Source organism: Rana temporaria, chromosome 7, assembly GCF_905171775.1.
Source record: "Rana temporaria chromosome 7, aRanTem1.1, whole genome shotgun sequence".
In the NCBI taxonomy this organism is placed as follows: Eukaryota; Metazoa; Chordata; class Amphibia; order Anura; family Ranidae; genus Rana; species Rana temporaria.
The window spans coordinates 180,871,164-180,898,663 of NC_053495.1; the positions used below are offsets into that span (position 1 = coordinate 180,871,164).

At 44.1% G+C, this 27,500-nt stretch overlaps 1 protein-coding gene across 1 annotated transcript in view; it reads left to right on the forward strand.

The window, feature by feature from the left end:
* Positions 1–1,069: 1,069 nt before the first annotated feature.
* SYDE2 (synapse defective Rho GTPase homolog 2) overlaps positions 1,070–27,500 on the forward strand; it is an 83,720-nt gene continuing 57,289 nt past the window's right edge. Inside the window, exons 1-2 of the mRNA XM_040360563.1 lie at positions 1,070–1,301; positions 10,100–11,734. Coding sequence (XP_040216497.1) covers positions 1,211–1,301; positions 10,100–11,734 — 1,726 coding nt within the window. The 5' untranslated portion in view covers positions 1,070–1,210. The remainder of the gene's footprint in view (positions 1,302–10,099; positions 11,735–27,500) is intronic.

Here is a 27,500-nt window from a genome sequence, read left to right on the forward strand (position 1 = left end):
AGTTTTATTGTTATATGTTTGTTATATGTTTTTTGTTTGTAAGTCTGACATACTATATTGCCGAGGCGATAGCATACCTTTTCACCCATCAGCTCTGCCACGTTTTTTATGTCATTACATGTATTGACATTTTTTATCTTGTTTCGTAGTACTATATATTTAATAAATTATTGAGATTATTTGTACCACCGAGTATAGACCTTGATTTACCAACAGTAGCCCCTTTCTGGGGGTGACCTTTTCCCTTGAAGGGTTCCCTCCCAGGTTTTTGTGTATTTGCTTAGACATAATAGTTAACTGATTCCTTTTAAAAATGATTAAAAATAGATAAAAAAACAATCATATAATGTGCCTGCAGTGTAGTTTCGTTTTTGCTGTTGTTTGCTGGTTCTCTGATGTACAGAGAGCCACTAGAGGGCAGTCAGCCAATAGAGAGCAGTGATACTTTGTCTAAAACTCCTCAGCACCAATCCAGTTTCGTTTTACACACAGCTCCTTGATTAGTGACCACCGTGAGAAATCTCCCAGTACTGTGGTTATCAGGAAACAGGCAACCAGGAAGTGTCCAAAACAGAGAGGATTTACAGCAACATGAAAGCAAAAACGAACAATGAGGACATGAAACCAGGACTGCAGTAAGGTAAAGGAAGCTATTTAGCTAAAAAAAAAAAATTCCTTTAGTGACCCTTTAAGGTGTGAATGGGCCCTCAGTGTGTCCTCCATGTTGGCTCCTATGATACTTTATGAGGAAATATTGAACATTCCATTAAAATCTGCACAAAAGCCGAATATATTGTGTCAGGGAACTTTTTATGAGGCAGAAGTGGCCTGCAGTCATGTAATCTCAGCACTGGGTGTTTTTCAGTCACAGTTTTATGTGAGAGAGGACAAGGACTATCTCAGTGGGAATACACGGTGTGGTGTGTGGTGAGGTGAGGTGGAGGCGGTAACTTCATATTGTACACACAGATTTGTGGAGTGCAGCGCTGACACAGCCGTAGCGCAGTAGGCCAGAACCCGCCTCACGGACGGGAGGGGGAGAAGGAGGAGGGAGCGCGCATGCGCCGGGTCCGCGGCCTCTCACCTCACAAATATTCCAAGTATGTACAGCGGGGAGAGGAGCCCCGGAGAGCGGAGCACCGACTGCAGCATGGAGGAGCCCTCCGCCGCCCGGGGCAGCCGCTGCGAGTGCTGAGGGCACTGGGGAGGAATGGCCGATCCTCTGCGGAGGACTCTATCCAAACTGCGGGGAAAGAGAGCCAAGAAGGGGCCGCCGGGGGGACTGGAGACTAACGGAGAAGGTAAAGAGGGGGCCCGGAGGAGGGGGGAGCATAGACCCTGCAACATGAACTGTCAGAGGTGACCGCAGGGACCAATAAGAGGAGGAGGACAGGGAGTCACACCTGAAATATGTACTGTTAGAGCTGCACCAGAGATGGACAGAGTGCAGGAGAGAGGACTGAACTATTCCTACTGACTGGCCTGCTGGAGAGTGCAGGATAGAAGGCTATAGAGAGTGATATTGAGTGCAGGATGGAGGTCTATAGGAGAGAGCAGAGTACTGTACTTGTTGGCTATCATGCTGGAGAGAGCGGCGTAGAGTGCTTGCTGGAGAAAGCAGAATAGAGTTCTATTGGAGTGAGCTGTATATAGAGTGTTTGTGGAGAGAGCTTAGAGAGAGTCTTTATGGAGTGAGCAGTATAGAGTGTTTGGAGAGAGAGAGAGTTCTGATCACTATAGAATGTGTCTTTCTAGAGAGAGTACAGTACTTGTTGGCTATCATGCTGAAGAGAGCGGTGTAGTTTTCTATTGGAGAGTGCAGGATAGAAGGCTATAGAGAGTGATATAGAGTGCAGGATGGAGGTCTATAGGAGAGAGCAGAGTGCAGTACTTGTTGGCTATCATGCTGGAGAGAGCGTTGTAGAGTGCTTGCTGACTGTCTTGCTGGAGAAAGCAGAATAGAGTTCTATTGGAGTGAGCTGTATATATAGTGTTTGTGGAGAGAGCTTAGAGAGAGTCTTTATGGAGAGAGCAGTATAGAGTTCTCATGGAGAGAGCAGTATAGAGTTCTCATGGAGAGAGCAGTATAGAGTGTTTGTTGACTGTCCTGCTGGAGAGTACAGTAATAGAGAGAGAGAGAGAGAGACCTGATCACTATAGAATGTGTCTTTCTGGAGAGAGCAGTATACAATACTTGTTGGCTATCATGCTGGAGAGAGCGGTGTAGTTTTCTATTGGAGAGTGCAGTATAGAGAGTCTTTCCTGGAGAGAGCAGAGTACTGTACTGGTTGACTATCCTGCTGGAGAGAGCGGTGTAGTTTTCTATTGGAGAGTTCAGTATAGAGAGTATTTCTGGAGAGAGCAGAGTACTGTACTTGTTGGCTATCATGCTGGAGAGAGCGGTGTAGTTTTCTATTGGAGAGTTCAGTATAGAGAGTATTTCTGGAGAGAGCAGAGTACTGTACTTGTTGGCTATCATGCTGGAGAGAGCGGTGTAGAGTGCTTGCTGGAGAAAGCAGAATAGAGTTCTATTGGAGTGAGCTGTATATAGAGTGTTTGTGGAGAGAGCGTCTTTATGGAGTGAGCAGTATAGAGTGTTTGGAGAGAGAGAGAGTTCTGATCACTATAGAATGTGTCTTTCTAGAGAGAGTACAGTACTTGTTGGCTATCATGCTGAAGAGAGCGGTGTAGTTTTCTATTGGAGAGTGCAGGATAGAAGGCTATAGAGAGTGATATAGAGTGCAGGATGGAGGTCTATAGGAGAGAGCAGAGTGCAGTACTTGTTGGCTATCATGCTGGAGAGAGCGTTGTAGAGTGCTTGCTGACTGTCTTGCTGGAGAAAGCAGAATAGAGTTCTATTGGAGTGAGCTGTATATATAGTGTTTGTGGAGAGAGCTTAGAGAGAGTCTTTATGGAGAGAGCAGTATAGAGTTCTCATGGAGAGAGCAGTATAGAGTTCTCATGGAGAGAGCAGTATAGAGTTCTCATGGAGAGAGCAGTATAGAGTGTTTGTTGACTGTCCTGCTGGAGAGTACAGTAATAGAGAGAGAGAGAGAGAGACCTGATCACTATAGAATGTGTCTTTCTGGAGAGAGCAGAATACAATACTTGTTGGCTATCATGCTGGGGAGAGCGGTGTAGTTTTCTATTGGAGAGTGCAGTATAGAGAGTCTTTCCTGGAGAGAGCAGAGTACTGTACTGGTTGACTATCCTGCTGGAGAGAGCGGTGTAGAGTGCTCGTTGACTGTCTTGCTGGAGAAAGCATAATAGAGTTCTATTGGAGTGAGCTGTATATAGAGTGTTTGTTTACTGTCCTTGTGGAGAGAGCTTAGAGAGAGTCTTTATGGAGAGAGCAGTATAGAGTGTTTGACTGTCCTGCTGGAGAGTACAGTATAGAGTGCTTGGGGGGAGAGAGAGAGAGTGCTGATCACTATAGAATGTGTCTTTCTGGAGAGAGCAGAATACAATACTTGTTGGCTATCATGCTGGAGAGAGCGGTATAGAGTGTTTGTAGACTATACTTGTAGAGACTGCAATATAGAGTGCATAGAGAGTGTCTTTCTGGTGTGATCAGAGTACTGTACTTGTTGGTTATCCTGCTGGAGAGTACAGTATAGAGTGCTTGGAGAGAGAGAGAGTCCTGATCACGATATAATGTATCTTTCTGAAGAGAGCAGAATACAATACTTGTTGGCTATCATGCTGAAGAGAGCGGTGTAGTTTTCTATTGGAGAGTGCAGTATAGAGAGTCTTTCCTGGAGAGAGCAGAGTACTGTACTTGTTGACTATCCTGCTGGAGAGAGCGGTGTAGAGTGCTTGTAGACTGTCTTGCTGGAGAAAGCATAATAGAGTTCTATTGCAGTGAGCAGTATATAGAGTGTGTGTTTACTGTCCTTGTGGAGAGAGCTTAGAGAGAGTCTTTATGGAGAGAGCAGTATAGAGTCTTTATGGAGAGAGCAGTATAGAGTGTTTGTTGACTGTCCTGCTGGAGAGTACAGTATAGAGTGCTTGGAGAGAGAGAGAGTCCTGATCAGAAAGCATAATAGAGTTCCATTGGAGTGAGCCATATATAGAGTGCTTGATTACTGTCCTAAGCAATGTAGAATGTTGACCGTCCTTGTGGAGAGTGCAATATAGAGTGCTTAGAGCGAGTCTTTCTTGAGAGAGCAGAATACAGTACTTATTGACAGTTCTATTGGAGAGAGCAGTATAGAGTGTTTGTTGACTGTCCTTGTAGAGAGAGCCATATAGAGTGCTTAGAGAGAGTATTTCTGGTGTGATCAGAGTACAGTACTGATTGGCTATCCTGCTGGAGAGAGCAGTATAGAGTGTTTGACTGCCCTACTGGAGAGTGCTTAGAGAGAGAGTCCTGATCACTAAAGAGTGCTTGGTGACTGTCTTTCTGGAGAGAGCAGAATAGAGTACTTGTTAACTGTCCTGGTGAAGAGTGCGGTATAGAGTGCTCAGAGAGTGTCTTTCTGGAGAGAGCATAGTACAGTACTTGTTGGCTATCCTGCTGGAGAGAGCGGTGTTGAGTTCTATTGGAGAGGGCCATATAGATTGCCAGGTGACCCGTTGGATTGGGCAGAATTGAGCACTCCGTGGCTGTTCTGTTGGAGTGGGCAGAACATTGTGTTCCCCTGGAGAGGACAGAATAGAGCGCTTCCTTACTGCCCTGTTAGAGAGTAGAGAACTGAGTGCCCCGGTGACTGGTAGAGAGCAGAAGACAGTAAAACCTTGGTTTGCGAGCATAAATTGTTTCCAGAAACATGCTTGTAATCCAAAGCACTTGTATATCAAAGCATTTTTTTTATTTTTTTTAACAGGGTATAGAGAAGAGAGGCACCTCCTAAGTGTAGCAATAAGTTGCGAAATGTTGTACCTTCATTAAATGTAACCATGTTGCTACACTTAGAGGCTCCTCTCTTCTTTTTTCTACTCAGTTGTGACATGACGCTACTCTTATATCAAGACATCGCTTGTATATCAAGGCAAAATGTATTAAAATATTTTGCTTGTCTTTGCAAAACGCTCTTAAACCAAGTTACTCTCAAACCAAGGTTTTACTGTACAATTCTTGGTTATTGTTTATTGGAGGGGGCAGAATAGAGTCCTATCATTTTTCCTGTGACTGTTCTGCTAGAGACAGAAGAATACAGTGCCCCAGTGACGGTTCCCTATTAGAGTGCCCTGGTAATAGAGTGCCCCAGGGATTATGTCACTAGAGAGTATAGAATACAGTGCCCCGGGGATTATGTCACTAATGAGTATAGAATACAATGCCCTGGGGATTATGTCACTAGAGAGTATAGAATACAGTGCCCCAGGGATTATGTCACTAGAGAGTATAGAATACAGTGCCCCAGGGATTATGTCACTAGAGAGTATAGAATACAATGCCCCGGGGATTATGTCACTAGAGAGTATAGAATACAGTGCCCCAGGGATTATTTCACTAGAGTATAGAATACAGTGCCCCAGGGACTATTTCTTCAGAGAGTATAGAATACAGTGCCCCAGGGGTTATGCCACTAGAGAGTATAGAATACAGTGCCCTGGGGATTATGTCACTAGAGAGTATAGAATACAATGCCCTGGGGATTATGTCACTAGAGAGTATAGAATACAGTGCCCCAGGGATTATGTCACTAGAGAGTATAGAATACAGTGCCCTGGGGATTATGTCACTAGAGAGTATAGAATACAGTGCCCCAGGGATTATGTCACTAGAGAGTATAGAATACAGTGCCCCAGGGATTATGTCACTAGAGAGTATAGAATACAGTGCCCTGGGGATTATTTCACTAGAGAGTATAGAATACAATGCCCCAGGGATTATTTCACTAGAGAGTATAGAATACAGTGCCCCAGGGACTATTTCTTCAGAGAGTATAGAATACAGTGCCCCAGGGATTATGTCACTAGAGAGTATAGAATACAGTGCCCCAGGGATTATGTCACTAGAGAGTATAGAATACAGTGCCCCAGGGATTATGTCACTAGAGAGTATAGAATACAGTGCCCCAGGGATTATGTCACTAGAGAGTATAGAATACAGTGCCCCAGGGACTATTTCTTCAGAGAGTATAGAATACAGTGCCCCAGGGACTATCACTAGAGAGTATAGAATACAGTGCCCCAGGGATTATGTCACTAGAGAGTATAGAATACAGTGCCCCAGGGATTATGTCACTAGAGAGTATAGAATACAATGCCCTGGGGATTATGTCACTAGAGAGTATAGAATACAGTGCCCCAGGGATTATTTCACTAGAGAGTATAGAATACAATGCCCCAGGGATTATTTCACTAGAGAGTATAGAATACAGTGCCCCAGGGATTATGTCACTAGAGAGTATAGAATACAGTTCCCCAGGGATTATTTCACTAGAGAGTATAGAATACAGTGCCCCAGGGATTATGTCACTAGAGAGTATAGAATACAGTGCCCCAGGGATTATTTCACTAGAGAGTATAGAATACAATGCCCTGGGGATTATGTCACTAGAGAGTATAGAATACAGTGCCCCAGGGATTATGTCACTAGAGAGTATAGAATACAGTGCCCCAGGGATTATTTCACTAGAGAGTATAGAATACAGTGCCCCAGGGATTATGTCACTAGAGAGTATAGAATACAGTGCCCCACGGATTATTTCTTCAGAGAGTATAGAATACAGTGCCCCAGGGATTATTTCACTAGAGAGTATAGAATACAGTTCCCCAGGGATTATTTCACTAGAGAGTATAGAATACAGTGCCCCAGGGATTATGTCACTAGAGAGTATAGAATACAGTTCCCCAGGGATTATTTCACTAGAGAGTATAGAATACAGTGCCCCAGGGATTATGTCACTAGAGAGTATAGAATACAGTGCCCCAGGGATTATTTCACTAGAGAGTATAGAATACAATGCCCTGGGGATTATGTCACTAGAGAGTATAGAATACAGTGCCCCAGGGATTATTTCACTAGAGAGTATAGAATACAGTGCCCCAGGGATTATGTCACTAGAGAGTATAGAATACAGTGCCCCAGGGATTATGTCACTAGAGAGTATAGAATACAGTGCCCCACGGATTATTTCTTCAGAGAGTATAGAATACAGTGCCCCAGGGATTATTTCACTAGAGAGTATAGAATACAGTTCCCCAGGGATTATTTCACTAGAGAGTATAGAATACAGTGCCCCAGGGATTATGTCACTAGAGAGTATAGAATACAGTGCCCCAGGGATTATTTCACTAGAGAGTATAGAATACAATGCCCTGGGGATTATGTCACTAGAGAGTATAGAATACAATGCCCCAGGGATTATTTCACTAGAGAGTATAGAATACAGTGCCCCACGGATTATTTCTTCAGAGAGTATAGAATACAGTGCCCCAGGGATTATGTCACTAGAGAGTATAGACTACAGTGCCCCACGGATTATTTCTTCAGAGAGTATAGAATACAGTGCCCCAGGGATTATTTCACTAGAGAGTATAGAATACAGTGCCCCATGGACTATGTCACTAGAGAGTATAGAATACAGTGCCCCGGGGATTATGTCACTAGACAGTATAGAATACAGTGCCCCATGGACTATGTCACTAGACAGTATAGAATACAGTGCCCCGGGGATTATGTCACTAGAGAGTATAGAATACAGTGCCCCGGGGACTATTCTCCTGGACGGTGCAGGCTAGAGTTCACCAGTGACGGCTCCTTTTGAATGCTATTTATCGTACTGGGGGCACTGCACAGACCCCAGAAAATGCCAGCTAGAGTGCCCTGATGAGTGTGAAGTGTGGGTGTCGCTGTCATGTTGGGCTGCACAGCGAGGGACACCCTAATGCCGCATACAGACGGATGTTTTTTGTGATAAAAAAAAGACGATTTGAATCATGAAATAAAACGACGTTTTTGAAACTTCATTTTCAAAAACGACGTTGCCTACACACCATCATTTTTTAAAATGCTTTAGCAAAGGGCGGTTACATTCAGCACGTACGACGGCACTCTTTTTCCATTGAAGCTATCTTCATAACTTGCTTCAGAGCATGCGCGGGTTTAAAAACGTCGTTTTGCCCACACACTATCATTTTCATTGACACAAAAAATGACGTTTTGAAAAACGACACAAAAAATTCGAGCATGTTCGAATTTTTTTTTTTTTGTCGTTTTTCAGAAGACATAAAACGACGTTTTCGCCACACGCGGTCATTTTAAATGACGTTTTCAAAAACGTCGTTTTTTTTTTCATCACAAAAAAACAACCGTCTGTACGCGGCATAAGAACTGTAAAATAATACACTGCAGTTGGTGCATCACAGGGGGCCATGTGAACTATAATGTATGTTTTGGCGTTAGGTCAGCTAAAAGAACATTTCAGATTGTGTAATAGAAGTATTGGTGGATGTAACAATTGTAAAGGGGTGAGGGATGGTTTAGTGGGTACAGATTAGAGCCCCACAGCCGCGGCCAGAAGCATCATGGAAGGTATCAGAGGTTTGTTATAATAGATATAATCTAATGTGGGTGAACAAAGAGCATCTTTTAGAATGACAGGAGAAATGGGAGTGCAGGTGAGAGTCTCTCGATAACAAGGAGCGGGGTGGGTGTGAAGGAGGGCATCAAGGGGCTACTGAGCCATGTGACATTTTTTGGGTGCACGAAGAGGACTTATTATTACAATGGTAGAGTTAGTGGGAACATATTACTGGGCATTGACAACTGCAGAGGGTAGGTGGTGAGTGGGGGGCTGGGGCATCATAAGGGCAACTGTAATATACAGCCTGGTAAATGCACTACCAACCCCTCTTGGAGCTGTAACACAATTGGTGGGTGTAGGCTACAGTGCTGGTAAATGTAAGGAGCTGGGTGTTTGGGTGCGAGTTTTAGGGGATGCAGAGGCCTGTTATTTCTTCCGAAGTGTGTCCATATTAAAGGGGTTGTAAAGGTACAATTTTGTTTATTTATTTTTTTCCCCTAAATAGCTTCCTTTACCTTAGTGCAGTCCTCCTTCACTTACCTCATCCTTCAATTTTGCACAGAACACAGTAATGCGAGGCTTTTTCCCTGGTGTGGAGTGTCGTACTCGCCCCCTCCCATGGACTACAGGAGAGTCAGGACACTCTCTACATTGCAGATAGAGAAAGGAGCTGTGTGTTAGTGGGCGTCCTGACTGAGAGGGGAGGGTGCGAGCACGACACTCCACGCCAGGGAGGAAGCCTTGCATTACTGTGTGGAGTTACAGACAGAAGAACAGGAAGTGAGGATTTCTCAGAAGAAATAAGGACATTTAAAAGCAAAATGGAAGGATGAGGTAAGTGAAGGAGGACTGCACTAAGGTAAAGGAAGCTATTTAGGAAAAAAAAAATACTACCCCTGATAGATAGATGCCTCCATATTTTAATTAAAGTGGTTAGTGCAGATTGGAGACCTATGGAAGCTGTAAGCATCTGGGTACTTCTTATGCCGCATACACACCATCACTTTATGTGATGAAAAAAAAAAAACATTTTCTGTGAAGTAAAAAACAACGTTTTTGAAACTTAAATTTTCAAAGACGAAGTTGCCTACACACCATTGTTTTTTCACAATGCTCTAGCAAAGCGAGGTTACGTTCACCACTTTTTTCCATTGAAGCTCGCTTCATAACTAGCTTCTGGGCATGCGCGGGTGTAAAAACGTCGTTTTTTGCTACACACGGTCAATTTCTGTGAAGTAAAAAACGACGTTTTGAAAAACAACACATAAAATTGAAGCATGCTTCAATTTTTTTTTTGTCGTTCTTCACAAGACATAAAACAACGTTTTCCCCCACACACGGTCATTTAAAGTGACGTTTTTAAAAACGTTGTTTTTTTTCATCACATAAAGTGATGGTGTGTATGCGGCATTAGGGGCAGCGGAGGATTTTAGTATCATTTGTTTGGGTTGATTGTAAGCTCCTCAGAGTGCAGAGACTAGAACGCTACTATAAAGATCTGCAGATGATTTGGAAGAATGGGTTCAGAATTGGCTTTAGGGTGCAGGCTAAAGTCCCAAGATAGAATCAAAGGGGAATTTTATATTTAAGCAGCCCTGTTGACATTCTATTGGGGTCTGCAGGACTGCCATGTGGAATCAAGACGGTGACCCCGGAAGAGAGCAGACTGGCTGGCAATCACAGTAAAGATTGGTCTTCTCAGAACCACAATAATAACAATTACTCTCATCCTGTCAAATGGGAAACAGCATCAGGACCCGCATCTTCCAATCAGCCCGTACATGGGTGCCGATACTCCCATTATAGCAATATCAGCAACACGGATTGCTTGCCCAATGGCATGGAAAGAGACAACAACGCCAAGTCACACCCTCTGTCATGTGGTATAAATGGTAAGGATGCCATCATGGGACGTTACTCTTACGGAGGTTTTCAGTTCCAACCAGAGACTCAGATTAAGCCTCCAAATAGCGCTCCATACACCGCAAACCCTCATAATGAGGGACAGTGGGGTTTTCAGAAGGAGCCTTCCCCATCGTACCCTCTTAATTTCATCTATCCCCCTAAATCTAGTCCAGCCAAGGAGCCTCATACAGGTCCCCGCTATGTTGAAAACGCACAGTGGTGCTCTAGTACTTTTGAAGGAAGCAGTTCTTTCTCTACAAACTGCCACATACCTCCCCTGGGACTCGTAAATGCCCCGTATTATGGGAACGCCCGAAACCATTCCGAGGACAGCGAGGAAGATGATTATTATGATAACGAGCACCTCTTTATCACTAGCCCAAGTGAGGCTCAGTGCAATAGCCATTTTTCTGGGCCCCCGACCCCATTCATGCACAATGCCGTGGCCTCCCCGGTGGCTGATGATGGCCATCAAGAGCGGAAAGGCAGCGTGGACATGTACCTAGAGACTGACAGACTGAGGTCTCAGTTACAAGAGGCTTATTATTTATTAATGCATGCCATGCATGACATGCCTCTTGAGACCACCCCCTCCAGCAAAATCGGGTGCAGAACAGAAACTTGCCCCTCTAGCTCCCAGTCCCAGGATAGCGTTTATTCTCAGTCCTCTGCAAGGGTTGTAGAAAGCGATGTTTGGTCCTCTGATGATGCCAGTCCCAAACAAGTGTCTCATAGCGATTTGGCGTCTTTGAATGCTTTAATAAGCTCCCAGCTTAACAGGATGCAGACGTTTAGCAAAAGCGTTGACGCCGTCTACAGCCTGCCAGCCTTTAGAACTTTGTACAAGTGCCACAGCGATAGTCAGATAAAGTACAGCCCTGTCCATAGCAACTTGTCATCTGATTGTGGTTTTGAGCACAGCCAGGGTTCTATTGGTCAGCACACGGATGCTGACAGCGAGGGCAGCCCCCGGGACATATTATCCTCTGTGAACTGGAGAGCCTCTGAGAGTGTCACTCGTAATCCCTCTGATTATATACACCAAACACCAGGGGACTCGGTCTCAGTTACTGTCACTAATGGCAGGCATGGTGCAGACATGAGCGCGGAAAGTCACAGAGCCTCACAGAAGCCATCAGGCCGGACGGTGAAGAAAATGCAAAAATGGATGTACAAAGGACGCTTGTTGTCTTTGGAAGTGAAGGAACGCATCATTGGATCCTCTCAGAAAGCCAGCGGATCCAACAAGCGGGAGTCCAGTCCAACTGGAAGCTGCAAATCCGAGCATCTCCGGGACAGTTCAGCGACATCCCCGAAGATGCCTGGAGAGATGGAAAGACCCCCAATGACAGGTAGGCGAGCGGGGCATGGGCCCAGCTCCAGGCCTGCAAATGTCTGCCAAAGCTTCTGTCTCTCTTTTTCTTTTTTTGGGTGGTGGAAAAGCTCAAGTCTTATTTATCTTCCAATATTTGTGTACTAATAGGTGACATGGTGGTGGGTCCTGGACTCTTGGCATGGTATAATAATAATGCTATAGGCTCATGCATAAATATCTATGTGTTCTTAATGCCACTTTTTTTTATTTTTTTGAATCGTTTTCCTTCATATTGTTACCACTGCTTCCTTATTCTGTCTACTGCATGTTTAAAAAAATAAAATGTATATATTTTTCTTGTGCTGTAATGTGACGTTTTAGGGAAGATGACGTGTATGCAGATCTTTAGATGCTTAAAGTAGAGTTCCAGCTTGGGTTTGTTTTATTTTTTATTTTATTTGTTAATAACTCCTTTGATGGTCACACCTAATGCTGTTCACAATGGAATGTGTATGAAATGTAGGTATTATAAATCATGATCTTTTAAAATAAACGTACCTTTTGTAATCTCCCATCTTTAGTGTGGGCATCTGAAGCCCCCTCGTTCCTCCTTTCGGGAGACGGCACTGCTGGCTACCCAGGATGTGCCTCCCGATCTCACGCATGCTCATATAGTACAAAGTGCGGCGCGATACTACAGGTGGCGGATGCCCATTGGCTCCTGGCATTAATGACACTCGTATCCTCTGAGCCAGCGGGCGGGATGACATGATGTACAGGGGTGGTGGAGTGAAAAATAATGCCTGGAACTCTGCTTTAACTTCATTAACAGAGGCAAAACTATGGATTTTAAAGTATTTTGAGGATAAAGAGAGTGCAGCGTGCACTTCAACCAAAGGAGTGGAAAAGATTGTTCAGTCATTTTGGGACTTGCAGTTTTGTACGAAAAACGGTATATGTCCTTTTTTTTTTTTTATTTATATTTATTTGGGCAACCCACAGTTCTCCCTGGTGAGTATTGCCTCGTTTCCACTGAGCAAATCGGTTCGGTACGGTACGCTATTTTGGTTGTTTCCATTATGAAAGTGTGCCATTAAACCGAACCGTACCAGGCCATTCTGGGTCCTGCTTCAGATGTGGGGCCGTAGAAAATGGAACAGTTCGGTTAGGGCGAACCTACAATACATTCCACTGATTGGTGGACACCCTAGGCATTTTTTCTAAACCCTAAATGGCCCCCGACGGTCCGACTTGCAGTGGAAACGCTCGCAAGAATAGACCGGTCCATTCCAAACTGTACCGAACCAAACCGCTCCGTTCAGTGGAAACGAGGCATAAAAGTCCCAGCAAGCCATGGTGGTTGCGCCTCCACTTTTGTAGATGCAGCATTCAGATTAGCATTGGGGTGATAAAACCTGCCGGCGTTCTCACAAAATGTAGAACTTGGCAGAATATCGAACCGCGTCACTTCCTGTGAGGTGTAATCCGCTGTTTTAGAAAACCACATGCGCTGCGCATGCACACTGCGCCATCGCTGACGTCGTGACACTGCATGTCAAATTCCTTGACCGACGGCCATTTTGCTACACCCCGCACTCGGCCGTACCTTTTTATAAGGCTGCAGTCAGAAGGCGGTAACGGACATATTTTTACACCCACCCAAGTCTTGCATCTCAGACTTATCTTTAACAGTAAACTCTGCTTATGTAGTGCGCAACAGTATTTGCAAGTCCCTAACACTATTTTCATGTTTAATTCTAAAAGCTATGGTGTTCTATCAGATTGGCAAACCTATCAGATCTGCAGGATTGCCGCTGCTTTTAAAATTCAACATCAAAACAGTATCAGGGACTTCTGAGAGTCTGTAAATACAGTTTATTACTATATAAGCGGAGTTTAGTCTTAGGGCTCTTTCACACGGAGCGGATCCGTATTGATCCGCTTCGTTAGCCCGTTTGGCTCAGCGGGGATTCCTCCGTAAATCCCCGCTGAGCTGTCGGCGGACAGGGGGGTCCCCGCACACAGTCTCTCCTCCGCTCTCCCCTATGGGGAATCGGATGAATACGGACCGTGTGTCTGTATTCATCCGATCCGTTCCGCCGGACGGAAGAAAAATAGGGTTTTTCTGCCGTCCGCAAAAGCGGATCTTTGCGGACGCAGATGGTTGCGGACGTTAGCGGATGCATCATCCGCTAACGTCTGCAATCCCATAGGGATACATTACAAGTCCGTAAACGGACTTGTAATAAACGGACCGTTTGTCCGTGTGTGTGAAAGGGCCCTTAAAAATAAGTCTGAAATGCAACACTTTGGCGGGTGTAAAAAGATGTCCGCTAGTGTCTTCTGCCTACAGGCTTAGTACGGCCAAGTGTGGGGTATAGCAAGATGGCTGTCGGTTGAGGAATTTGACATGTCCTGACGTCAGCGATGACGCAGTGCGTGTGGTTCTCTAAAACCGCTGATTACACGTCGCAGGAAGGAACGAGGTTCGATATTCTGCCGGGTTCGCCTTTTTGTCACAACACGGGGACTTGGGGTGCCTCACTGCTGAGGACTTGAGTTCCTCAAACTTGCTTCACGATATTTAATGTTATGTTTATAATGTATATTTAGAGTGTTTGGCCTGCTTTCCGACATTTGTATACATTAAGAATGCAACTGCCATGACCCATATTAAACAAAGCAAATTCCTTTGCTGCCTCTGCTGGGTAATACCATATAAAGATATAAAAGTTGCTTACGGTTTCCAGTTCTCTAATTGCAGAGCCCGCTTTACATAGCAGATTGAGTGTGTATTTAGACCAATGGGGTTCAGTGTTTTTCTTCTTAACTGATTCTCTTTGAATTTGCATAACAACTGCGGGTGATCTAACTATACAAATTGGCACTTTGAGACCGGGCTTATTTTCCAGGCGCAAAGATCAACAGGCAAATTATACTGTTGGGTAGGTAACAATTTGTTCTTGGTTAGGCAATTAGACCAGAGTATATGTTGGTGTATGTGTGTGTGGATTTGCTGGGGAAGTTGGCTTTTGGACATCATCATGCACAATTAAAGTGGAAGTTCTTCCTAAAATTACTCTGAGCATGAAACGGCCATTTAACGCGCACTTTGATAGACGCAGAGCACCAAGTTTGTCTTCTGGCGGGCTGGTTGTCTAGCAGTCAGCACTGGAAACTGACAGCCATTTACCAGTGACACTATGCAACTCATGGTGTCGCTTTGCAAGCATCATGTTATCTTTTATGGATTATCTGCATTCTGAGCTCTCTCCATCTCCCGATCCCTCTCCCTCTGTTTGTAGACTTGTGGGGGAAGATCCATACAGCAGCTCTATCTCTCAGCCTGTCATTGACTTTGACAGGCTGCAGGGAATACCTGTCATTCCCTGGTTGCATAAACACCATCCTCTACACTGCAGGTGTCAAACACAAGGCCCGCGGGCCGAATCTGGCCCTCCAGGCCGTTTCATGTGGCCCTCGCACCTCTCCTACAGCTGCAGAAGAGCTCCAGCCCTTTTCTGGTCCTCCTCCAGACTAGAGCTGCAACTAACGATTATATTCATAATCGATTAGTTGGCCGATTATTGTTTCGAATAATCGGATAATCTTAAAGTGTGGTGTACAATTTAGTTGAATATGTAAAAAAAAAAAAAAAAAAAAGGCAATTTATTCTTAAATATCCATATGCAGTGGTAAATATAAATAACCAACTACAGTAATTGTAATGCCTTCTATTACCTCCACTTTCTATGGGTTCAGATGCTGATCTTCCCTGCACAGAGTCTTTTTAAAGTTTTTTTTTTTTTTTAACAAACTTGTTATACTTACCTGCTCTGTGTAATGGTTTTGTACAGAGCAGCCCAGATCCTCCTCTTCTGGGGTCCCTCACCGATGCTTCTGGCTCCTCCTGCCTTCAGTGTGCCTCAATAGCAAGCTGCAAAGTATAGTATAGAGCGCCCGCTATAGCAAGGTTAAAAAAACACTTCTGCCTTTTAGAACCACTCACTTCCTGCCCAGGACTACATGTCCCATGAGGCATTGCTCCTCATACTTGCACATTCACAAATTCTCAGGCACTTAGTGACATGTATGGATGGTGTACTGAGCTGTATGTGTGCTGCACTGTATTTCCTGATATGTAAACAAATAATGTATTCTATATGCAGGCCAACTAATCAACTGGCCGATTAATCGATTATGAAATTAGTTGACAACTATTTTCATAATCGATTAGTTGTCGATTAACCGATTGGTTGTTTCAGCCCTACTCCAGACCCTTACTTTCTGCTTTCAAGCAATGCATCCAGCTTCTTCCCAGCAGCAGCATAAGGAAAGGGGGGGTGCACTGTGATGTAAGGGAGAGTGGGGGACTCAACTTCTGATGGTGGGGTGGCTCTTGACATCTAATGTAAGGGGAGGGGATGCGCTGGACATCTAATCTTAGGCCCCGTACACACGGACAGATAATCCACTGAAAGCGGTCCGCCGGACCGTTTTCAGCGGACATGTCAGCCCGGAGATTTCTGTCTGATGGTTGTACACACCATCAGACAGAAATCCGCGCGTAAACAATACGCGGGGCGTGGCCGCGGCCCTGGAAGTTCAATGCTTCCACGCATGCGTCAAATTAGTACGACGCATGCGAGGGATGGCGGTCGGTCGGACGTGTCCGGTGAGTCTGTACAGACGACTGAACACGTCCGACGGACAGGTTTCCAGCGGACAGATTTCTTAGCATGCTAAGAAATTTTTATCCGCTGGAAACTGTCCGATCCGCCGGACAATTGTCCGCTCGGGCCTACACACGACCGGATCTGTCCGCTGGAACTGGTTGCTGAGTTTGACACCCCTGCTCTACACAGATGTACAGGTCTGTGCGCTGTGTGAATGAAGCTTCCTAATTATTCCTAAACCAAACAAGATTAGAAAGAAGGACAAAAAGAGTTCCACTTTTTATTTCGCTTTTTTTTTTTTTTTTTTTTTTTTTTTTTTTCTGCTTTCAGAAAAATAGGGGAAGGTCCTGTTACATTATTAGGGTTCAGACCTGATATGAAAGGAAGAAGTAGCAGGACACTGGTCCTAGAATTGTTTTTTTTTTATTCTTTCTCTGTTCAGGTCATGTTATTTATTTACACACTTGTAGAATAGAGAAAGGGATAAACACAAACACACACACACACACACACACACACACACACACACACACACACACACACACACACACACACACAAAGCTTTTCTCTTGTTCAGCCCGCTGGTTGAATGAGAGAAATCTAAGATTCTCCCACTTATGCTAAACAGCATGGATGGAGGAACCTCGTCTGATGGTTATTCTACTTGGACAGCTGCAGTGCCCATGGTTGTCTGAATACCTGTACGGTGGCTGAATTTGATTGGACGCTGTTCGTCTGACAATTTTTTTCAACCTAGCTACTTCAGTATTTTTTTTAAATCGCACAGCTTTAATCCAATTTTGATCTGACTTTCAGTGCAATTGTGTAGTGCAATTTGGATGCTGCTTTCAAGTGGTTTGCATATTCTGTTGGGCCAAAATCATGCTAGAATTGCACCAAAGTAGTACAGGGACCTGAACAATGATTGTGTCTTTGAGAGTTTGACAGTGATGGTTGTGTCCTAGGAGAAGCCTAGTGCCACAGTTTAAGGCTCCATTCCCACCAATACAATCGCCTAACGCAGGTTCGTATGCTTTAATTTTTAATGGCACCTGAAACATGGGGCGGTTTTTGCCGCTATCTTCACGTGATTTATCGCGTGGCAATCATGTGAAGCTTGTTGCCCAAAAAAAAGGAGCTCCTGCTTCTTTTTGGGCAACAAGCTTCATGTGGTGCGATTTGCCGCGCAATAAATCGTGTGACAAATGTGGCACAACTGCGCCACGTTTTGGGCACTATTGAAAATAATGGAAATTGTACTACGTTTTAAGATCATGGGCATTGTTGTAGCAATTCTACGATGATCCCAAAATGCCCAGGTGGGAATGGAGCCTGAGTATGATGATTTTGGTAGGACGTTATTCCCTCCTGGGAGACGAGAGTGGTAGCCTTGCTGCCTTTCACAGAGACCCACATAGAAGGCTCAGATTTTTGTCTGATTCTGCAGGAACTCAAGCTGTGGGTGCCTCTACAATCGCTACTCAGCTTGACAAATGCCAATTAAAAAATGGACTGAGTTGGGTGGAAAACGTACTGGCTGAACAGTGGCGGCATCCTCTGGGTATTCAGACAGCTGAAGCTGTCCCAATACAATAGCTGGCAATGACCAACAGGTTATTTACGGTGTTGAAGAAAACATCTGGTGGTCACATTTTCCCCATGTATATAAAGTAGATGGCTGCACTGACACTACTCTAATACAAATACCTGCATACTCTCAAATGGTGTAAATCAATTCACCTTCTTGCCAATGTAGAAGGGCCATGTGCATCCAAACTATGTTCCCTGTATTGCACGCTGCTAGAATTTTTTATTTTTTTTGCCAAACTCAGCAAGTGGACTTTCTCTATGTGGAGAAGGGTTTGTTAGATGCAGAGGTTTTCCAATCTCGGATATCAACAATTTCATGAGGGGCTTATGAAGGTACACTTTACTTGGCCTGAGTGGAAGTGGAAGCAGGTACAGTACAGACCAAAAGTTTGGACACACCTCACACCTTCATGACTATGAAAATTGTAGATTCACACTGAAGGCATCAAAACTATGAATTAACATGTGGAATTATACATAACAAAAAAGTGTGAAACAACTGAAAATATATTTCATATTCTAGGTTCTTCAAGGTAGCCACCTTTTGCTTTGATTACTGCTTGGCACACTCTTGGCATTCTCTTGATGAGCTTCCAGAGGTAGTCACCTGGCGCAGCACCCCATCACTCTCCTTCTTGGTCAAATAGCCCTTAGAGGTGTTTGGGGTCATTGTCCTGTTGAAAAATAAATGATGGTCCAACTAAACGCAAACCGGATGGAATAGCATGCCGCTGCAAGATGCTGTGGTAGCCATGCTGGTTCAGTATGCCTTTAAATTTTTATTAAATCCCCAACAGTGTCACCAGCAAAGCACCCCCACACCATCACACCTCCTCCTCCATGCTTCACGGTGGGAACCAGGCATGTAGAGTCCATCCGTTCACCTTTTCTGCGTCGCACAAAGACACGGGGGTTGGAACCAAAGATCTCAAGTTTGGACTCATCAGACCAAAGCACAGATTTCCACTGGTCTAATGTCCATCCCTTGTGTTCTTTAGCCCAAACAAGTCTCTTCTGCTTGTTGCCTTTCTTTAGCAGTGGTTTCCTAGCAGATATTCTACCATGAAGGCCTGATTCACACAGTCTCCTCTTACCAGTTCTAGAGATGTGTTTGCTGCAAAAGGTGGAAGAACCTAGAATATGAAATATATTTTCAGTTGTTTCACACTTTTTTGTTATGTATAATTCCACAATGTTTTAATTCATAGTTTTGATGCCTTCAGTGTGAATCTACAATTTTCATAGTCATGAAAATAAAGAAAACTCTTTGAATGAGAAGGTGTGTCCAAACTTTTGGTCTGTACTGTACCTTTCAAAACTTTTGGGAGGAACTCCGCTTTAAATGCTTTTATTTGCTATCAATAACTGTAGGAAGAGGCTTATAGATTTCCATACACCTTAGGCCACTCAAGGGCAGTCCGATCAGGTCCATTCTTATAACAGACCTAGCAGAAGCTTCATGTAGGGTTATGGACATGAAAGATGTCCATTAACGTCTGCTTACCAATTGGTCTGTCCAGGTTCAATTACAAAAAATGGAGGAGATCTGCATGTTTTTTTTTTTTTTTTCTGGACCTATTGATGGATTGGGGTGTCTAATGGAAAATAATGCAAGTCTCTGTTCATCCAGCTGCCCATAGATGGAATATGGAAAGCTCCAGTTCTTAAATGGAGCTAAACACTGGATGGGCATGGATGTCACAAGTATCGTACACCCTGTTCTGATTTTGATTTAGCAGGGCAACTGCTCACAGATCCCATGCTGAATAGACTGGACGGCACCCGTGTAAAAGGAGTTTTAGGCTGGCTATGCAAGGGGTAATTTGGTAGCGTTATTGAACTTTTAATTTCATCGCTGCCAGGTAAAGCATTTGGGTTGATTGCAAAGAATTGGGATCTGAATTGCCTCAACTGAACTCGGTGGAAAAAGTAATCGCTTTGAATTTATTGCCCATTTTTTGACTTTGTAAATGACCAAATCCTGCTCGTGGGTGAATGATTGTTTGTTTTAGTTTTTGGTGAATTTTTTCTTTTCTTTTTTGCCACCATATGTTTAACTCCTAGCAGGTAGAGAGATTGGCCCAGATTCACATACATTGGCGCATATTTATTCCGGCGTAGCGTATCTAATATACGCTACGCCGAAGCAGCGCAGAGAGGCAAGCACCGAATTCACAAAGTACTTGCCTCCCAAACTGCGCTGGGTTCCCTCGGCGTAAGCCGTCGTAAGTGGAAGTGGGTGTGAGCCATGCTAATGAGGCGTGACCCCATGTAAATGATGGGCCGAGCGCCATAAAGATACGAATAACGAACGGCGCATGTGCCGTCCCGTGGACGTATCCCAGTGCGCATGCTCAGAATCACGTCGGATCGAATGCCTAAGATACGCCGAATCCCTGCCTACGACGTGAACGTAACCTACGCCTAGCCATATTCACGTACTTCGTAAACGACGTAAAATACGACGGCTGTGTTCCCCGGTGCAGCCATTTGCATGGATGCTGCTGACTTACACCTCCTTTATGGGGCATAACTTTACGCCGGAAGTACGACTTACGCAAACCACGTATATTATTTGCCGGCCGCAAGTACGTTCGTGAATCGGCGTATCTCCCTCATTTGCATAGGAAATCGATGGGAGCGCCCCTTGCGGCCAGCGTAAATATGCGCCCACGATACGCCGGCGTAGGAAAGTTACGTCGGTCGGATGAAGCCTATTTTCAGGCGTATCTAGTTTTGTGAGCACGGCGCACAGATACGACGGCGCATATTTACACTTACGCGGCGTATCTCGAGATACGTCGGCGTAAGTGCTTTGTGAATCCGGGCCTTTGCAATCAAATACATTTCCACCTCTATGGTCAGCTTGACACAGGGGTTTATTTATGAAAGGCAAATCCACTTTGCACTACAAGTGCACCTAGAAGTGCAGTGGCTGTAGATCTGAGGGGGACATGCAAGGAAAATAAAAAACGGAATTTTTGATTGGATAATAGAAATCTGCAGAGCTTCCCCTCATTTCGATTTTTCCCCTCAGATCTACAGCGACTGCACTTCCAAGTGCACTTGCAGTGCACTTTCAGTGCAAAGTGGATTTGCCTTTAGTAAATCGACCCCACAGTCTACTTATTTATATCTGCTGTGTTGCGAATGCTGATTGCCCTGCATACAGCCTCTCTTCTTGGTTGGTAGATTTGCACCCTGTGTTGCGCACACATTTAGGATAAAGAATTCTGTTTTACATGTCTGGATTGCTAAAACCTGTTTCACCGTCTGTAGAAACGCTCTTTTTTTTTTTTTTTTCTTCTCCTGTTTGTTTTGTTTAATCGACAAAGAGAAAAGTGGCCCAGTAGATGTGTGGATTTAATCACTGCTGGCTGTGTTGTGAATGTAAATATCCTTGCAGCATAGTGCCAATTGTTGGGAACTGCTTGCTATGGGCAGAGAGAGATGTGGAATTCGGAGCTGTGTTCATACAGGCCCTTGGTCTTATCTGACAGATTGCTGGAAATTTATCACCCTGCAAGCAGTGGTAGGACACTCAGATATGTTGTCACCGGTTCACTCCAGGGTAGAGTCTGCATAATGTGCTGCCAAGGGGTTTTTTTTTTTTTTTTTTGTATGCCCTTGCTGTTCTTTTTATTTTTGTTTCTTTTTTGTTTTGGGAGATTGGCATGTTGCTTATGAGGCTTAGTACAGTACTCATACAGCTTCTTGGTACTACAAGGTTCTGCTTGGCCTCTTCTCTGGAATGCTGGAACTTGTAGTTCAGCACCTCCAACCAATTTTGTCCTACATTTTACCAGTTAGAGCAAGTTAGAACCCCCCCCCCCCCCCACCTGTACAAGTAAATGTAATTTGCATCGGTACAAGCCAGCTGCCCTCAGGGTACGTTTTTTTTTTTTTTTTTTTTTTTTGTAGAGGGCTCTTCTGATTTGAGTAGATGTCGGTAGAGAGAGGTGGGGGGAGAGGGACAGCGACTGGCCCTCGTAGATTCCAGCATTATTATTAATAATATTATTTATTTATTTTTCTTTCTTCATGGGTGGAATTAAAAAGAAAATCATTTGATTTCCCTCACCAACACAATCAGTGTTGATGGAGGAATCGTTCTCACAACAATATTGTGTTCTACTGGCGGTGAACCGGTGGACTGCGGAGCACAGTGATTGCATGTAAAAAAAAAAAATCAGACAGGCTGGTTGTATCTATGTCGAGCGATGGATCAACTTGGGTACAACCAGACTGCCCATAGATGGATTGAATCTCAGACTGACCAAATTTGATCCATCTATTAATTATTAATAATAGCCAACATTGCCCCCACACTAGTAAAACGGTAACACTGCAATTGCCATTTTTCCCACTGTAATGGTCCCAAAATTGTCCGATGTGTCCACCATAATGTCACGAAAAAAATCGCTGATCGCCGCCATTAGTAGTAAAAAATAAAAAATATATTGATAAAAATGTAAAAAGACAAAACTTTTGTTTGTCTTGTGTTTTTTTTTTTTTACTGACCCGAAAATGATCCGATCCGTGACTCCTGATCCGAGGATCGATCCGATCCGTGAGTTTTTTTGATCCGTTGTACCTCTAAGCGGGAGTGGGCGTTCCTGTGCGGCGCCTGTGCAGTCAGCTCTACACGGCTCCTAGTCGGTGTGCAGGCGCCGTATAGAGCCGACTCGTGGTTCGGCTACTTTCGGAAAGTCGTGACGCGCCTTATCCGCCAGGGGGAGTTTTTCTTAGGCACGTCAATCATATGGGCGAAGTCCCAGATGACATTGCGGCACTGCACAGGAACTCCTACTCCCGCAGGAGCGAGTACCCGGAAGCCGGGAGGAAAATACCGATAATACTGTATGTACACCCCCCCCCCCCCACCCAAAAAAACCCCCAGCATACTGTACATGTTTGAGGTATACTGAATGTAATGTTATATACTTGTTTTTTGGGTGAACCCCCACTTTAAGGTTTGAACATGCACGACAGACGCAGATTTACCTGTGATATAAATTCAGTTTTGTTTTATCCACTTCCTTACTGGGCACTTAAACCCCTTCCTGACCAGAGGACTTTTTGCGATTCGGCACTGCGTCGCTTTAACTGACAATTTCGCGGTCGTGCGACGTGGCTCGAAAACAAAATTAACGTCCTTTTTTCCCCACAAATAGAGCTTTCTTTTGGTGGTATTTGATCACCTCTGCGGTTTTTATTTTTTGCGCTATAAACAAAAATAGAGCGACAATTTTGAAAAAAAAAAAAAATATTTTTACTTGTTGCTATAATAAATAGCTAAATTTTTTTTTTTTTACGTTTTTTTTTATCCTCAGTCTAGGCCGATACGTATTCTACATATTTTTAGTAAAAAAAAAAAAAAAAAAATCGCAATAAGCGACTGGTTTGCGCAAAAGTTATAGCGCCTACAAAATAAGGGACAGAATTATTATTATTTTTTTTTTTTTTTTTTACTAGAAATGGCGGCGATCTGCGATTTTTATTGGGACTGCGACGTTATGGCGGACACATCGGACACTTTTGACACGTTTTTGGCGCCATTCACATTTATACTGCAATCAGTGCTATAAATATGCTCTAATTACTGTATAAATTTTTTTTTTACTAGAAATGGCGGCGATCTGCGATTTTTATTGGGACTGCGACGTTATGGCGGACACATCGGACACTTTTGACACATTTTTGGCGCCATTCACATTTATACTGCAATCAGTGCTATAAATATGCACTAATTACTGTATAAATGTGACTGGCAGGGAAGGGGTTAACACTAGGGGGTGAGGAAGGGGTTAAATGTGTACCCTAATTAGTGTTCTAACTGTAGGTGGAGGGGGGGGGTGACTGGGGGGGGGGGTGACCGATCTGTGTCCCTATGTACAAGAGACACAGATCCGTCTCCTCTCTCCCCTGACAGCACCGCTGTCTGCGAGAGGCGGGAATGAGAGATGATCTCATATGTAAACATATGAGATCATCTCTCATTGGCCGCACAGATCGCCTAGGAAACGGCCGCTCCGATTGGCCGTTCACGGCGATCTGTGACTGGCTGTGTCCAAGGGACACGGCCAGCACAGCAGTTCCCCGCTGCGCGCTCGGGAGCGCGCGCGGGGAACGCGAAAAGGGGCGGCCGTAAAAACACGGCCTCCCAGAGAAGTAGAGCCACCCGGCGGCCGTATATAGTCGTACGGCCGTCGGGAAGTGGTTATTCATAGTCTTCTGACTAAAATTTAATTTAGTCAAGGAAAATATTTTTTAGTTGACAAATATAACATTGGGTGGCTGTGTTTTTTTTTTTTTGTTTTTTTATAGTTTTTACCCCCCCCCCCCTCCCTTTTATTTATTTATTTTTCACCGGATGCTCCTGCCAGGAACACACTTGCTATCCTAGGGTGACAACGGTCACTCATTGCACTGTATCTGTGGTGGAGGATCAGCAGTGTCACCCTAGGACTGGAAGGCAGTGTGTTGGGACTACAGAAAACTTTCTGTTGAAGATTACACAGACTGCCTTTGGGAATTATTGAAAAGTGATTCTGTAGAGTTCCACTTTAAAGCCTTCAGTGGGAGAGACCCAAATATTACAGTGGTGTTAGCACTCAGCCAGCAGTGACTAAATGGTATCCTTTATTCAGCCTCAAAAAGGAAAACAAACCACATAATATCAGCCTGTTCGCTGGACTGAGTCTTGCTTGTTCTATGCTGTCCGCTTTAGGCGGGACCTGACTATTACAGCAGAGCTGCTTTTCTGTGTGCTCCGGTTGTATTTGCTGTATAGTAGCGGTTTTATAGAGATTTACTGTTTTTTTCACTCCGAAGCATTTTGGCCTGTTAACTATATAATCAAAATAGTTTTTTTATATCTGCTCAATAAGTAAAACAAAATAAATGTTTTTTTTTTTTTTTTAAATGAGATGTGTATAGCAGGACTTGCAAGCGCTTGCTATTTATTTTCAAATTTGAAATGCATGCTGTAGCAGATGATGCAAGTCTGAAAAGGAGGGTCACACATTACTGGTATAAGAAACTTTATAAAAGCCTGCTCTTACACAGTGCTCTGTGTTCTGTCTCCGCAGTCTCCAGTAACGTTTCTTGTGGCTGATGCGACCATCTTTTTTTAACAGGCAAAGAATTGTATTGTCAGCAAATGTCCAGAGCACCCCACCCTCCTTATATCAAAGTGCACCCCCCTTTACCTTGTGCTGCTGCAGGGAAGAAGCTGGGGGTGGAACTGGGAAGCAGAGAGTCTGGAGGAGGACCAGAGGTGGGCTGTAGTTCAGCTGCCCAAGTCTGGTGAATGCTGAGAGGGTAGAGAGGAGAGGGTGCTGCAGCTGCACAGAGGGGTGCAGGATCTGTAGGTGGAGTCTTGTCCTCTCTCAACGGGGTGGGGGGCAGAGACGAGGATCTTTCTTTCTACGGCTGCACAGAGAAGTGCAGGATCTGGCAGAGGACTTATTTCCTCCTGACTGCTGAGACAAGGTGGAGGCAGAAACAAAGGGGTGCTGCAGGAGAGGTGCGAGGCCCACATGAAATGGCCTGGTGGGCCGAATTCTGCCGTAGGCCTTGTGTTTTGACACATGTCATAGTTTGACAGGTTGCGAGTAGTGGAGCTTGATGGTACCCCTGTGCCCACCGTCCGCAGCTAAGCGTCACAGTCCCATGTGTCTGGTCTAAATGCCCAGTGTGCATGGGGCTAATGACAAATGTGTACTTTTTAATTGTGTCTTTTTATTATTTTTTTGCCTTTTTTTTACATGCAGATAAATTGTTAGCTGTGTTTGAATGCTTGCTATTGGTTATCCAAATTAGGAATATATAAAGAAGTTAGGAATTGTTTGTAGCCAGTTCTTAGCTGAAGAGGTCTGAATCGTAAACTACAAACGTTCTCCTCGGAATCTGGAAGCGTTTTATTTCCTTGTCTTTGTGTTCTGATGACGCAGTGGAGGGGATCTGTAGGATTTTGCAGCTGGGGGGGACGGAAGCAGAATAGATGTTGTTGTTCTGGGTGTCTGGTTGAGGAAATTAGCTGATTTGCCTAATTGCAACCCGCTAGCTTCAGAAACCGGCAAAAAAAAAGTTTAATTTATGTTTTTGGAGATCCAAACAATTTAGTAAAAAGTTTTTGTTCCGGCTGGAATTCTGTATCCTGAAGTTTGGTATTGTTGGCACTTCATAACAGAATGCAATCCCGTCAGACATTTCTTCCTGTCCTTTTATTATGTTCTGGAGGCGATTGGTGAGCTATTTATAATGCAAAACACATTTAGAAGGGGAAACAGATTCTACTACCTAAAGGTCACCTAATGAAATGACTGCTGTTAACGGACAGCTGTTGTCAACACTGCATAGTTCTGTGTGTGTTAAAAGGACATCCACATGCAGAATAGGCATTCATAGGAGCTGGCCACAAACTGGCAGGTGCTTTGTTACTTCTGACCGTAGATAAAATTAATATCTTAAAGGGGTTGTAGAGGAAAACATTTTTTTTCATAATAAGCATCCTTTACCTGCAGACATTCCTCTTTTCACTTCCTCATTGTTCGTTTTTGCTCAGAAGTTGCTCTATTTCTTCTCTGTTCTGTTCACTTCCTGCTTGTCTGATTTTACTGACCACCATGAAGGGAGGCTTTACTGCAGTGGTCAGTAACGTGCTCGCCCCCTCCTGGGAACTACATCTGTGCGCAGGACGCTCTCTACGTGTTAGAGACTTCAAGGAGGTGTGAATTACTGGGCGTGCCGCAATGCATACTGGGAAATGTAGTTCTTACATGAACGAGCGATGCAAACCAGGAAGTGAATGAGAGAACAGAAACTAGAATGCCGGAGGTGATATAGATGAAGGAATTTAATAGGTATTTACTCGTTTTTAACAGAATCATTACACTATTCTGTCTGTCTACCTTGCAGACATTAATTTTAGGCATTTTTTTTTCCTTTAGTGACCCTTTTAAGATTGCTAGGCTCAAACATTGGCCCTTCCCAGTGCCTTTTTTTTTTTTTAGAACAGGATATTACCAGTCCGAATTCTCCACCCTGACAGATTTTTGGTGCTCTGGAATTTGTTCATTTTGTAATGACCTAAGTTCATGGGAACCTGTACTGAAAATAATAATAATACGTATGCTGCCATTGCTGAACTTTCCGCCCCAAAACAGTAGTTGTCTGGCTTTTGTACAGATTATGGGATAGTCTCTGTCCCGCTACAGTTTCTCAGATCAGGAATCAGAATTTTAAAGGCTAATGTCCCTTTTTTTTTTTTAAATGGTTTGTTTGGGCCAAGCTGGCCAAAACCAACTATTTACTGCACTAACTGCTGCGCAGGCTGTATTAACTGCATGTAACCTTCGCTACATATAGTATACAGTGCTGTGTTCCGGCATTGGGATGAGCACTTTCTGTCCCACTCTTGGAACAGAATAGTGGGGGCTTGGCACTGCTCAGCTATTCACGTGAAGCTTTGCATTCTTTGAATGAATATAAAGCTTCCTCTGATTGGAATATCTGGCTGCCCCTTTCCTGTCT